Below are 13,914 nucleotides of genomic sequence, written 5' to 3' on the forward strand. Positions count from 1 at the left end.
GGCAGGTGAGCGGAGCCTCATTGGTGCGCTGGGGCAGGCATTTGCGGGTCTGGGGAACAGCGGCCCGGAGTGCAGCAAGCGCACAGGGACGCAGGCCCCAATGCGCTTGTGGCGGGCTGAGAGGCACCGCCCTGGCAGAAACGTCTGTTCCGAATGAGAACCACGACCAGTGCAAGGGCTTTTTGACAACACCCCTACGCAGGCCTGGCGTATGCAGGTCCAACCCACTACGCATACGCATGAAGGGGGGACGTAACGTGCGACATTTCCTCATTCTGTCCCACAGCCTGTGTGGACAAAGTAGTGTCCACTGGCCACTACACTCCAGCAGTTGATCTCCACATGGCCACTGGCCACTACACTCCAGCAGTTGATCTCCACATGGCCATTTCTGTGGTTTGCACTCTGTGGTCTGTCCGGCACCTCCACGCCACACCTGGCATTGGGTAGGTTCACATTCATTTGTCACTTGCCACTCTTGCACATGCCTGCTCCATGCCCCTCCTCAGATCCTGCTATTGTGTGTCTGTGGTGCCATGCTGTGGCTGGATTGTGGGTATGGCAAGGCCGGATTCCCAATGGAGTCGTTTTGTTGTATCTGGTCCGTAGGCAGGTGCTGCGTGCCCATTGGCAGTGTCATGAGTTGCATGACTGTGGGCTGGAGGTGTGTGTAGTATCTGATAGAGACTACTAGCCACAGATTACTTAACATAGAATTATCCCCAGGCGTGAGACTGGATCCGGAAAACTTTTCTGCCATAGCATCCCTGCGAGCTGGGGGGACGGCACCACGTGACTCCACCCTGACGTTGTCCGCATTCGTAATGTCAGCGAGGATACATAAGTTCAACCCCGGCACGCCTACGTCAGTTTTTTCTCTTTTCTGCGTGCAATGCGGATCCGGATTGTGCCCTAGCCTGTTTTCAAGCCTTCTATCCCTTTTCACGCTTGGCGTTCATTGGAACAGTGTGCGAATGCCTTCGGGCTTCAAGATGTGTACCTCTTGTGCACGTCCCATGTTGGCAACAGACCCTCACCCGATTTGCATTGTAGTGTAGTTCCTATATTCCCAATAGGCTCTGCGCATTGGAATAATATATCCGATAGATGTGACGTAGGACTTATGTCTACTAGGTCTCTATTGAAATATATTAGACTTAATTGTGAGTGCCAGCTAGCTCAGAGGTCACTAGAAACTTTCTCGAGTTCACAAAAAGGGATTTAGTATCTGATAACCGCATAAACATGACAACTTTGTTTCCCCAAGATAAAACTGATCTTCAGAGTCGTGGAAACAATAGATAGATATTTTACCCAGTCAATCGTGCATGCTTCGTTTCACCAGAGGTGCAGAGAAATAGATAGACGGGCGTTTTCAATAAAAGGATTTATTGAACAGTCTTCTTTCTCAAGCATAAGAAATGAACTGCTACAGTCGTAAAACTGGTTGCAAAATATAATGCATACAGTAAAAAGAGAAGAATAAAATAATACTGTAAGAGCATTGTATGGTTCCTAAACCATAGATAAATACATACATAAATAACACAGCCTAAAAAGTACTCAACTGGTGCTTCTAAAATACGCCTACCCCGATGTACCTAACCTAAGCTTAGTACGAGGGAAGAAGTAAGTGAGGTGTAGCATAAATGTAGTATTCTTTGCCAAGAATCTGTCCAAGATTTCTCTTAGGGTCTAATCAGCTCCGTACCTTGGTTTAGAATGAAGGAGGTCAGTCTCAGGACTCGATTTCCCAACAACCCGCAAGGGTAGCTTGGAAACACTGGAGATGGATTTCTCGGCAGGAGAAAAGACAGCGTCTCTCTCAGTGCGTCTGCTGGAGGGTCGGCTTCCTTCGGCACTTGCAGTAGCAGGGTGTGTCAGTCAAGTAGATAGTCGAACTGCTCCAGACCACCGTGTGTTTGCTATGGCAAGTGTGGGCATATTTATATCTTGAAGGTACCGAGTTTGATGTAAAGGTGGACATAATAACGTCATGAAAGAGTCTCAGTTCTTTGAAAACTCCATGTGTTCTTGGACAAGTCAGTATTCGAGCACGGGGAAGTCTCTAGCTGCTGAAGCCGAATTTTCCAAGAAATCGTTGTAGATTTTCGGAACTAGTGGAAGTAGCCCTGCCGTATTTGGACTGCATGAGCTATGTCTAAATATGGTTATGATTCTTATGCCTATATAAGGATATGGTGATTTATACCTATATAAGGGCATGAATCGGGAAAATTACAATATGGTCCTAAAATGTTATACAACAGCATGTGGTGCTTGGATGAGCACCACGACTCGGAGAGTTGCGACGCCTGCCAGCACCTTAAGCCTAAATCATGGTGGAAGCGCCAGATGAAGTTGCTGTCGGCGCGCTTGTCCAATTCGGTGTCGTCACAGTGTACGTCCCCTACCTCGGAGGAAAGGAGTCACCGGTTTCATCTGCGACATCGTCTTTCGCCGCAGCTCCTTGGGTGTTGCTCAAGGGCTGGTAGGTCCTTCAGTTTGTCTCCGAGGCCCTGTCCTCCTTCCCCGGCAGGAGCCGTCTCCCCCCGCGACGTGCGCTCCTGCCTGTCGCCTCCCTACCCGCCGTTTCCCAGCGCGGAGGCGACTAGGGCCCAAAGCACAGCCTACGCTGCAGCTCAGCAGGCTTCTTTGGCCCTTCCTCCACCTCCTGAGACGTCCGCGGATCCCGTGCCTTGCGCGGGGAGTTCCACGGGGTCGCCTCAGCTACGACCCCGGCACCGAAGATTTCGGCTCCAGGTCGTAGGAGAGTGGCGTCGTCGAGGTGTGGTCCTTTGGGGCGCCCCTCTGCGGCGCCTATCGTCCCTGCCTCGCCGCAAATCCCTACAGGACTCCCTGTGGCATTGCAGCTGATCGCCGTGATTCCGGGCTTGCCCCCGAACTCACCTCAGACCTCTGAGCAGGTGGCTGCCTCACCAGAGGTCGAGCCGGCGCCAAAATGCCTGCCTTCCTCCGGTAGAGTCACGGGTGGAGGCCGGGGCCTAGGGCGCCTTCCCGAGTTCCTCTCGGTCCTCGGCGCGGGCGGCTGCCCCAGCCGAGGCCGAGCCGGGGCCTTTTCAGGACCGCGCCTTCACCGGTCTGGGGTCGGCCTCGCCCCATTCTCCAGGAGAGCACTTGGTGGCAGGAGTCGGCCCAGCACCACGGAGACCTATTCCGGCACTGGTCGGCGCTGATCAGGCACCATTGGCGGACTCCATGGAGCCGCGCCGGCGCCGGATTCTAGATTCATCTCCTGAGGTGCCTTTGTCTCCTGAGGTCCGTCATCTGTTGGTGTGTTCCTCCCCGGAGACAGGTTGCCGTGTAGTTGCCTTTTCGCTGTCCCCACGGCCAAAACCCTCGAACCCTTCTTTCCGTGGCTCACGCCTGGCTTCTCCACCTTCCCCTGAGGCCCCTCAGGTCCCTCATTCCTCTGTGGATCCTCCTCTATGCCGGGGCTGGCCGCTTCCCCCTAGACTTGGGGGTGGGCGGCTCAGTCTGCAACCATCACACATGGAGGAATTGCTTTCACCTCTGCGGCGCCCTACTGAGGCCAGTGTTGCCTTTGTTCGGGCTATTTCCACGGCTGCTGGTATTCTGAGGATGGGTGAACCTGTCACTCCATTTCCTATAGACAACCTCTTGGAGAATCTCCACCAGGACTCTGGTGGACGGGAGTTGTTCCTTCCTTTTGAAGTACCACTCCATAATTCTCTTATGGGGGCTTTGGGGCGCCGTGCCACGGGCGATCCGGTGCCTCAGATACATCTGCACCGCCATCGTCCTGCTCCGCACGACCCGGTCTGCCTTTCTTTCCACCCTTCTACTCAAGGCGCTCTTCTGCTAAATGCCTTTCCGTGTTTGCCTGTGGTGTTGTTCCCTCCGTCTCGGGAGGCCCGGTGGTTAGATTCATGGGGACGTAATGTCTTCGCTTCTTCCAGTGCTGGCTTGAGGGCGCTTAACACTTTGTGTGTGCTGACCAGGGCTACTTCTAGCCTGTGGGATTCTGTGGAGTACCTTCTTTCTCATGTCTCTCATGAGGGTGGCCTGCTGATCTGCGGGGCCAAGTGTTGGATGGTAGAGGGTTGGCTGCGTTTATTCTTCGTGCTGCTTTCGATGTTGCCGATGCTATTGGCCACTTCTGTGGCTCTCCGTCGCCATGCTTGGCTATGCGATGTTGTTTTTCCTAAAAATATTAGAGAGCGTCTGGTCGACCTCCCTTTCGACGGGATCCTGCTGTTTAATACTCATACAGACTCTGCCATTCAGCGTCTTCTTGCAGGGCTCCGTCCTCCTCTTCCTCAGTAAGTTGGTTTGCTGATCCTCTGGGTCTTGGTGGGAGGCGTTATCCCACTTGCTCCTGGTATTTGGTTTTTGGAGTGGCTGTTACACTTTCTGTAAGGGTTACTGTGCCCCTGGGGTCCTTGGTTGGCCCCGCTCTTCAGTTGGCTGCTGGTCCAGCCCCCTTTGTTGGTACGCCTGTGCTTTCTGGCTGATTACTAAGCCTTCTGTGGTTTGTGCTGCAGGTCTATGATTTTGTCCTCTGATGCAGGATTGTTTTTTCCCTAAGAGTGGTTCCCATGCTTTTTTGGGACGTGTCCTGCCCTATGTGGGGTACATGTAGCTATTGTATAGCCCTGTCTTACGCGGGGAGGGTGTGGACTCCTCCTTGCGGATTTGTCGCCCTTCCTGGTGTGGCTGTATTACGATGGTGAAGTCTTGGGCCCTTACTGAGGCATGGCTTGGCCGTCTATGGCTGCCTCGGTGTTTTGCCCTTTGCCTGCCGTTTCCTGTGTTGGCAGCCTGGTCCGTCCTACTTGTTGTTGCTCTTCTCTTCTAGCTGATCACACTGCTTCGTGGATCGGTTCTGTCTGGGACGGTCCCATTTAGGGGTCGTTCGGGACGGTTTACTGGCCTTACCCTTGTTTTGAGCCCGACATGGTCCGGGTGTTTAGTTTCGTAGCGTTGTCAGCGGCTGGCTGCCCCCGTCTGCTCCTCTGTTCTGTGGCCGTAGGCCTTGGCATGGGCCCTGGCACTCCTGCTTCTGTCCTGCGGGCCATTGTGAGATTATGTTCTTATTCTTCCACCTGCCTTATTGCCGAGGCACCGTTCTGTCTTGTCTTCAGGCTGGGATGGGCTCGGCTGCCCTCATCACTGGGTATGTTTCCCGGTGGAGGGCTTTGCCCTGCTTCTTCCTCTTCTCCTTGGAGTCTGTAGGTAACTCTTTTTCCTCTGCGTTGTCGGTACCTTGGGGCTTCCGGTGGAGGTCCCTGGTACGTTGACTGGGCTTGAGGTGTTTTGGCCTCCTTCGTATTGCCCTTGCTTCTCCTGTTGGTGAAGGCTGGGTTGCCTTTTTTGTCGTTCAATTACATCTTCTGAGGTTCTCTTCAGCTTAGGGCTTGTGACTCATCCCCTGTTGCAGTGGACGGGGCTATTTTTCCCTGTCCCCGTGACTGGTCCCCTGCTGGGGGTCTTGTTGCTCGTCTGAGCTGGAGGGATCTTCTTGCACACCCTCCTCCCCTTTGGGTATGGCTAGGGTATCAATTCTACGTTAAGGAATCTGCGGCTAGTAGTCTCTATCAGATGTGTGAGGTACTTATCTTCGGTAACGAGGTATCTGGTAGAGACGATTATAGCCGCAGATTCCTTCATGACCCCTCCTTCATCCCGGTTTCTGCGAGGACCCTTCTCGGTCTTCTGCACTCGTCTGCTTCGGGACGGTGTTCCTCTGCGAGTGCCTTTTTCTTACTCCCTCCCTAGGAGGATGCTCGCCTAGTTGTTGTTGCTCCATTCCTTCTTTCTGGTGATTGGGTGACGAATGCCTGGGTACTTCGGTGCCCATGCATTTGGTCTCCAATGTAGGGTTCGTTTGTGCCCTGCTTCCTTGCGTTGCTTGCACTTGTGACTCTTGCAGTCCTTGGGGTTGAGGTCCCCTGGCTGGGTCTCGACCCTTGGTTCTTTTAGGGGATCCCCTCTGCTGGTGTTGTTGGGGGATGACTTGTCATTGCTCTTCCATTCTTGCCTTGGATCCCTTCTTGGCTCCGGGCGGTGGTTGAAGACTGCTTTGTCTGCTGTGCCCTGTTTCACATGCTTTCTGCCTCCAGGGAGGCTGTTCTGTTGGTTGCAGGCTTGCTTGCAGTCGCTGCGCTCTATTCTTTCATGCCTTGACTTGGTGCCTTAGTGTCTGGCACTGTTCTGGATGGTGCTGTTCCTCACCTTTTATTTCTTTCCCTTCTGTATAGTTGTTTTCGCACACTGTTCCAGTATTTTCACAGTTTTGTTTGTGATGGCTCCGCATTGTGGCACGGAAAAGTTCTCAGAAGAAAACTGGCGTAGGCGCGCCACGGTGGGATTTATGTGTCCTCGCTGACGTCACGAACGCGGACAACGTCTGGGCGGAGTCATGTGGTGCTGCCCCCCAGCATGCAGGGATGCTGTGGCAGAAAAGTTTTCCGGATCCAGTTTCATGCCTGGGGATAATTCTACGTTAAGGAATCTGCGGCTAGAATCGTCTCTACCAGATACATCGTTACCGAAGGTAAGTAACTAGTACGTTTATTTTGGACTAACCAACGGGCACTGCATTTCCATGTGTGCCATCCTGGAAGAGCTGGGTGAAGATGGACTGTCGGGAGATGTGAGCAACATGCACTCTGCATGGGGAGTTGGCCACAACATTGTTGAGGAGTCCCGGGCGGTCCACTATTGCCTGCACATTCATGATATGCATGTGCTTTCTGTTGTGGTATTTGTCTGCAGTGTGTGCTGGGGTCACGGGGGTACATGTGTGCAGTTGTTTGTCCCTGACACATGAGGGAATCCAGCTATGGCGTAGGGGTATCGCCGGTGCATGATCATTGTCTCCATAGCATCTGTGGGTCTTCAGGTGTGGCTCTTGGCTGGGCTCCCCTTTATGCTGCAGGTAGGGGTTCTGCTTAACACCAGCAAAAGGCAGGTTTTAATTCCCTGCTGCTACTGCGACTTATCCCCTGTTTTTGGTTCGCATCGCAGATCTGGCAGTTCGTTGTGAAAGTGGTGTTGTGGTTTTTTCATGTGTTTTTGCACGGGAACGCCTACTCCGCATCTCATTATGGTAAGTTGGTGGAGTACACAGTGGAGATAAATTTTGGGGCAGTTATCGCAGGAATACGGGTGACTCTGCAGTTTGCACCAGCTTGTGAATGGGGTGTTAAATCTATGTTCACTTTTGAGGCGTTATGGTGGAGATAAATCAGAGTTTAGTCGTTGTGAATATCCCCCTGTGTCTCATAACACCGAATCATGTTATAAAACCAACAGTACTCCTTCGGACAGTCTTTACCTCTGCCAAGCGCTACTCTATGCACAAAGCAGAATCACTTGTTTAATGGAAACGTAAACATCCTGTTATAGATGATCGTAACTCTAATCCCCACGCTACAACTACGCAAGCACAGCAGGGAACAAGCTAGTTCGTCCTAGAGCATTTACTTAACCACTTACCACCTTCTTAATGAACTGTTGGAAAATATGGTATTAAGCACTGCGGTAACTTAACACTCTGACTTTACACTGGACAACGAACACGTATGCACTTTAGTGCTACTTGGCGCCTATTCTTACAAGAGGCCTTCCTCTTTTTTAGAAGGGAATCTTTTATCTAAATGTATATATTAATGTATAAGTGTTAGATTTTCATGATAGTGACAGGAGCAGTGCAGCGCCCTAGGCCCGATTAATGTTTTTATACATATTGTAATGATTTTAATGATCAAACAATAAACCATTTCCACTAACTGGTAATTTGTCAGTGCAATTTGCTGTTTTCTGACTATTCACAATTTGCGAATTGTTCATATGTACTGTTTACATCTCAAAGTTTGTTATTTATTATTTGATAATCTCAATTTCCAGTCGCATTTTATTTATTTATTAGCCATTCAGTGGGTGTCAGTTTTGTATTCGCATATGAGTTTTGGATTGATATGCTATTCACAAATGTTTTCTACATCAGGACCCAGGTGTCTTATATTTGGTGCAAAGGAAGAAATCAGAAAAAAAAGTGCAACATGATAAAAATTCAAATAACTCTACAAGTAGGTGGTTTCGGTCACCCCTGTATCCTGCTAACCCCTTAGGATTCACAACTGCTGTGACAGCCGGAGATGCTCCTCCAGGTGTTTTAGCTGCCATGATCTGCCTAGAATCAATGTGTGGTCTGTAGAGACTGATAAACTAGATGTAGGTGACTATGTTACAGCTTGGGTATGCTAACTTGACATTTACTCTGTACGCATATGTTTCCTTTGCAGTGCGGTCAGTCTGTGAGCAGCGTTCTTAGTGCCTCTTTGGCCAATGAGATGTCCGGTGCACCCGCTCAAGTCACTGTACTCAAAGGCCAACAGAAAGGTAGTTATTTGACGTCTTACTGTAGTCTCCATTATTTATTCAACTCTTACACAGTAGATACAAAGATTAACTTCATACTTGACCTCCCAAATGGATAAAAAAGCATAAAACAGCCTAACCAGTAGTAATTGCCTGGTGGGCATTCAGTTCCAGTGTTATAACACATCTGTGGTATTACAGACCGGGACCAAACAGTGTCCAAATCAGTATTCACAGTAGGACAACCTAGCTCCAGCTCCTGTGCCGGTACCCTCCCAACAGGAATCCAAGCCCCTTTAAACATGTTCAATACTATTTATCTCTCATGGACGAGGTGCAGCTTGAATTCCATTTTGGCTGGACGGCATCTGTTGGGATGGAGCCAAGGATGATTGCCATTTTGTTGTTAGGTTCCTGGCTAAATGGCAAATAAGCCTGGGTTCAAATTTTTCATCTAGGTCTTATATTGTGTCCAAGAAGTAAGGGGTAGGGTGTTGCAGAGCTATTGAAATTGTATAATCTCTACTGTTGAAGCAGTTGGATCCTTTATTCCGAGATTGGTTTGAAAAGCTCCTTCGAAGAGTTTGTTACATCCAATGTTTGTGTAGTGTTGTAGCTCATCTTAGATTTTCATAATGGATGCTCTGTACATTCAGAGATCTGGCAAGTACAGCATACTTATCACTCTATTTGATCTCTTTGCTTCATTGCCTTCCTGATTGGTCGGCTAAAAATGGGGCCAGCCAATGGTAACCTTTATGGAGTTGTGTTCTGGAATTGATGGTCCTTTTTTACTGAGATCAGTGAGTTAAAGGTAGCAGAGAACCAAGGGGCATATTATCTACAAATAGCCATATTTATCGCTAAGTCGGGTTAGCGGCAATATTTTTATTGTCGCGCATCACGGGATTTTATTGCTGAGATAACGTGTTATTAGCAAAGTTTATCTCAAAAGCGATAAAATTCCCGGCGGTAGCGGCAAAATCCGTGAATATCGCTGAGAATACAGCGATATTCACGCATTATCGCTAACAGGGTCTTAGCCATTATATCCACCTCCCATAGGATATAATGGCTAAGAACTGGTCTGTATATTTACAACAAGGGGTGGTGAGGGACAGAGTCTCTGAATTAAGCAGAATACTCTCACCCAGTCAAGAGATCAGGGCTAGATCCAACACCGTTTTTGAGCTCACCTCACCATCCCAGTTTCAGAACCTGGCTGTATGCAAATTAGTCTGTTCCTGTCCCAGTGCATGATGGGAACAGGGCAAACCAAACTACAAAAGCCAATTCTTACACTGGGAAGGAAACAAGCTTCCGGGGACCGGTTTCTGGCATTACAGCCGTCTTCGGCCCAGCTCGCTTGAATCCTGATGGTGCAATGAGCAAGGGACTCATGTCTGAGTATACCCTTCCACGCTTAGGGTGGACAAAAATATTTACAACAAGGGGTGGTGAGGGACAGAGTCTCTGAATTAAGCAGAATACTCTCACCCAGTCAAGAGATCAGGGCTAGATCCAACACCGTTTTTTAGCTCACTGCACCATCCCAGTTTCAGAACCTGGCTGTATGCAAATTAGTCTGTTCCTGTCCCAGTGCATGATGGGAACAGGGCAAACCAAACTACAAAAGCCAATTCTTACACTGGGAAGGAAACAAGCTTCCGGGGACCGGTTTCTGGCATTACAGCCGTCTTCGGCCCGGCTTGCTTGAATCCTGATGGTGCAATGAGCAAGGGACTCATGTCTGAGTATACCCTTCCACGCTTAGGGTGGACAAAAATATTGACAACAAGGGGTGGTGAGGTACAGAGTCTCTGAATTAAGCAGAATACTCTCACCCAGTCAAGAGATCAGGGCTAGATCCAACACCGTTTTTTAGCTCACTGCACCATCCCAGTTTCAGAACCTGGCTGTATGCAAATTAGTCTGTTCCTGTCCCAGTGCATGATGGGAACAGGGCAAACCAGACTACAAAAGCCAATTCTTACACTGGGAAGGAAACAAGCTTCCGGGGACCGGTTTCTGGCATTACAGCCGTCTTCGGCCCGGCTTGCTTGAATCCTGATGGTGCAATGAGCAAGGGACTCATGTCTGAGTATACCCTTCCACGCTTAGGGTGGACAAAAATATTTACAACAAGGGGTGGTGAGGGACAGAGTCTCTGAATTAAGCAGAATACTCTCACCCAGTCAAGAGATCAGGGCTAGATCCAACACCGTTTTTTAGCTCACTGCACCATCCCAGTTTCAGAACCTGGCTGTATGCAAATTAGTCTGTTCCTGTCCCAGTGCATGATGGGAACAGGGCAAACCAAACTACAAAAGCCAATTCTTACACTGGGAAGGAAACAAGCTTCCGGGGACCGGTTTCCGGCATTACAGCCGTCTTCGGCCCGGCTTGCTTGAATCCTGATGGTGCAATGAGCAAGGGACTCATGTCTGAGTATACCCTTCCACGCTTAGGGTGGACAAAAATATTTACAACAAGGGGTGGTGAGGAACAGAGTCTCTGAATTAAGCAGAATACTCTCACCCAGTCAAGAGATCAGGGATAGATCCAACACCGTTTTTTAGCTCACTGCACCATCCCAGTTTCAGAACCTGGCTGTATGCAAATTAGTCTGTTCCTGTCCCAGTGCATGATGGGAACAGGGCAAACCAAACTACAAAAGCCAATTCTTACACTGGGAAGGAAACAAGCTTCCGCTGACCGGTTTCTGGCATTACAGCCGTCTTCGGCCCGGCTTGCTTGAATCCTGATGGTGCAATGAGCAAGGGACTCATGTCTGAGTATACCCTTCCACGCTTAGGGTGGACAAAAATATTTACAACAAGGGGTGGTGAGGGACAGAGTCTCTGAATTAAGCAGAATACTCTCACCCAGTCAAGAGATCAGGGCTAGATCCAACACCGTTTTTTAGCTCACTGCACCATCCCAGTTTTAGAACCTGGCTGTATGCAAATTAGTCTGTTCCTGTCCCAGTGCATGATGGGAACAGGGCAAACCAAACTACAAAAGCCAATTCTTACACTGGGAAGGAAACAAGCTTCCGGGGACCGGTTTCTGGCATTACAGCCGTCTTCGGCCCGGCTTGCTTGAATCCTGATGGTGCAATGAGCAAGGGACTCATGATGCACTGGGCCAGGGACAGACTAATTTGCATACAGCCGGGTTCTGAAACTGGGATGGTGCAATGAGCTAAAAAACGGTGTTGGATCTAGCTCTGATCTCTTGACTGGGTGAGAGTATTCTGCTTAATTCAGAGACTCTGTCCATCACCACCCCTTGTTGTAAATATTTTTGTCCACCCTAAGCGTGGAAGGGTATACTCAGATGTGAGTCCCTTGCTCATTGCACCATCAGGATTCAAGCAAGCCGGGCCGAAGACGGCTGAAATGCCAGAAACCGGTCCCCGGAAGCTTGTTTCCTTCCCAGTGTAAGAATTGGCTTTTGTAGTCTGGTCTGCCCTGTTCCCATGATGCACTGGGCCAGGGACAGACTAATTTGCATACAGCCGGGTTCTGAAACTGGGATGGTGCAATGAGCTAAAAAACGGTGTTGGATCTAGCCCTGATCTCTTGACTGGGTGAGAGTATTCTGCTTAATTCAGAGACTCTGTCCATCACCACCCCTTGTTGTAAATATTTTTGTCCACCCTAAGCGTGGAAGGGTATACTCAGATGTGAGTCCCTTGCTCATTGCACCATCAGGATTCAAGCAAGCCGGGCCGAAGACGGCTGAAATGCCAGAAACCGGTCCCCGGAAGCTTGTTTCCTTCCCAGTGTAAGAATTGGCTTTTGTAGTCTGGTCTGCCCTGTTCCCATGATGCACTGGGCCAGAAACAGACTAATTTGCATACAGCCGGGTTCTGAAACTGGGATGGTGCAATGAGCTAAAAAACAGTGTTGGATCTAGCCATGATCTTTTGACTGGGTGAGAGTATTCTGCTTAATTCAGAGACTCTGTCCATCACCACCCCTTGTTGTAAATATTTTTGTCCACCCTAAGCGTGGAAGGGTATACTCAGATGTGAGTCCCTTGCTCATTGCACCATCAGGATTCAAGCAAGCCGGGCCGAAGACGGCTGAAATGCCAGAAACCGGTCCCCGGAAGCTTGTTTCCTTCCCAGTGTAAGAATTGGCTTTTGTAGTCTGGTCTGCCCTGTTCCCATGATGCACTGGGCCAGGGACAGACTAATTTGCATACAGCCGGGTTCTGAAACTGGGATGATGCAATGAGCTAAAAAACGGTGTTGGATCTAGCCCTGATCTCTTGACTGGGTGAGAGTATTCTGCTTCATTCAGAGACTCTGTCCATCACCACCCCTTGTTGTAAATATTTTTGTCCACCCTAAGCGTGGAAGGGTATACTCAGATGTGAGTCCCTTGCTCATTGCACCATCAGGATTCAAGCAAGCCGGGCCGAAGACGGCTGAAATGCCAGAAACCGGTCCCCGGAAGCTTGTTTCCTTCCCAGTGTAAGAATTGGCTTTTGTAGTCTGGTCTGCCCTGTTCCCATGATGCACTGGGCCAGGGACAGACTAATTTGCATACAGCCGGGTTCTGAAACTGGGATGGTGCAATGAGCTAAAAAACGGTGTTGGATCTAGCCCTGATCTCTTGACTGGGTGAGAGTATTCTGCTTAATTCAGAGACTCTGTCCATCACCACCCCTTGTTGTAAATATTTTTGTCCACCCTAAGCGTGGAAGGGTATACTCAGATGTGAGTCCCTTGCTCATTGCACCATCAGGATTCAAGCAAGCCGGGCCGAAGACGGCTGAAATGCCAGAAACCGGTCCCCGGAAGCTTGTTTCCTTCCCAGTGTAAGAATTGGCTTTTGTAGTCTGGTCTGCCCTGTTCCCATGATGCACTGGGCCAGGGACAGACTAATTTGCATACAGCCGGGTTCTGAAACTGGGATGGTGCAATGAGCTAAAAAACGGTGTTGGATCTAGCCCTGATCTCTTGACTGGGTGAGAGTATTCTGCTTAATTCAGAGACTCTGTCCATCACCACCCCTTGTTGTAAATATATATAAGAACTGGTCTGAGCAGATGTTAGTTTTTGAAGATATTCGCGCTTAGCGCGAATATTTCCATCGCTACGCCTGTGTTGGTAATAGGCGATAGCGATGTTAGCGTCTGCTTTCAGTCGCTAACAGGTTGGTTCCGCCCACTTTGCATGTCATTAGCGATAAATATCACTGACATGCAAAGCGGGCCCCAAACCTCTGGCTATCGCCTACAAGCTGTCGCCAACTGCTGTTAGCGACAGCTTCCTAATAGGGCGATAGTATTATCTCCGCTTAGCGGCCGAAAACGGCCGCTAAAGCGGCGAAAATTGCCTATCGCCCCTCTTGATCATATGACTATCCAGGAGCAGCGTTAACCGTTGCCTTCAGTTGATTTGTATGCAGGCAGCTTCTAACATTTTCTTTTTTCCTACAATTTATCGAAGTTAATTGTGCTCACTAAAAATGGTCACTCCTACTACTGCAATTTCTTTAAAAAAAAGAAATATGTCACAAGAAGACTTTAATA

At 49.5% G+C, this 13,914-nt stretch overlaps 1 protein-coding gene across 6 annotated transcripts in view; it reads left to right on the forward strand.

The window, feature by feature from the left end:
- The window catches only part of TEX14 (testis expressed 14, intercellular bridge forming factor), a 2,253,432-nt gene that overhangs the window by 2,101,967 nt on the left and 137,551 nt on the right, over positions 1-13,914 (forward strand). For all 6 annotated transcript variants that reach the window (XM_078679858.1, XM_078679856.1, XM_078679860.1 and 3 more), the window contains one exon: positions 8,292-8,388. In XM_078679858.1, coding sequence (XP_078535984.1) covers positions 8,292-8,388 — 97 coding nt within the window. The remainder of the gene's footprint in view (positions 1-8,291; positions 8,389-13,914) is intronic.

Source organism: Lissotriton helveticus, chromosome 3_1 (genome assembly GCF_964261635.1).
Source record: "Lissotriton helveticus chromosome 3_1, aLisHel1.1, whole genome shotgun sequence".
Classification (NCBI taxonomy): Eukaryota; Metazoa; Chordata; class Amphibia; order Caudata; family Salamandridae; genus Lissotriton; species Lissotriton helveticus.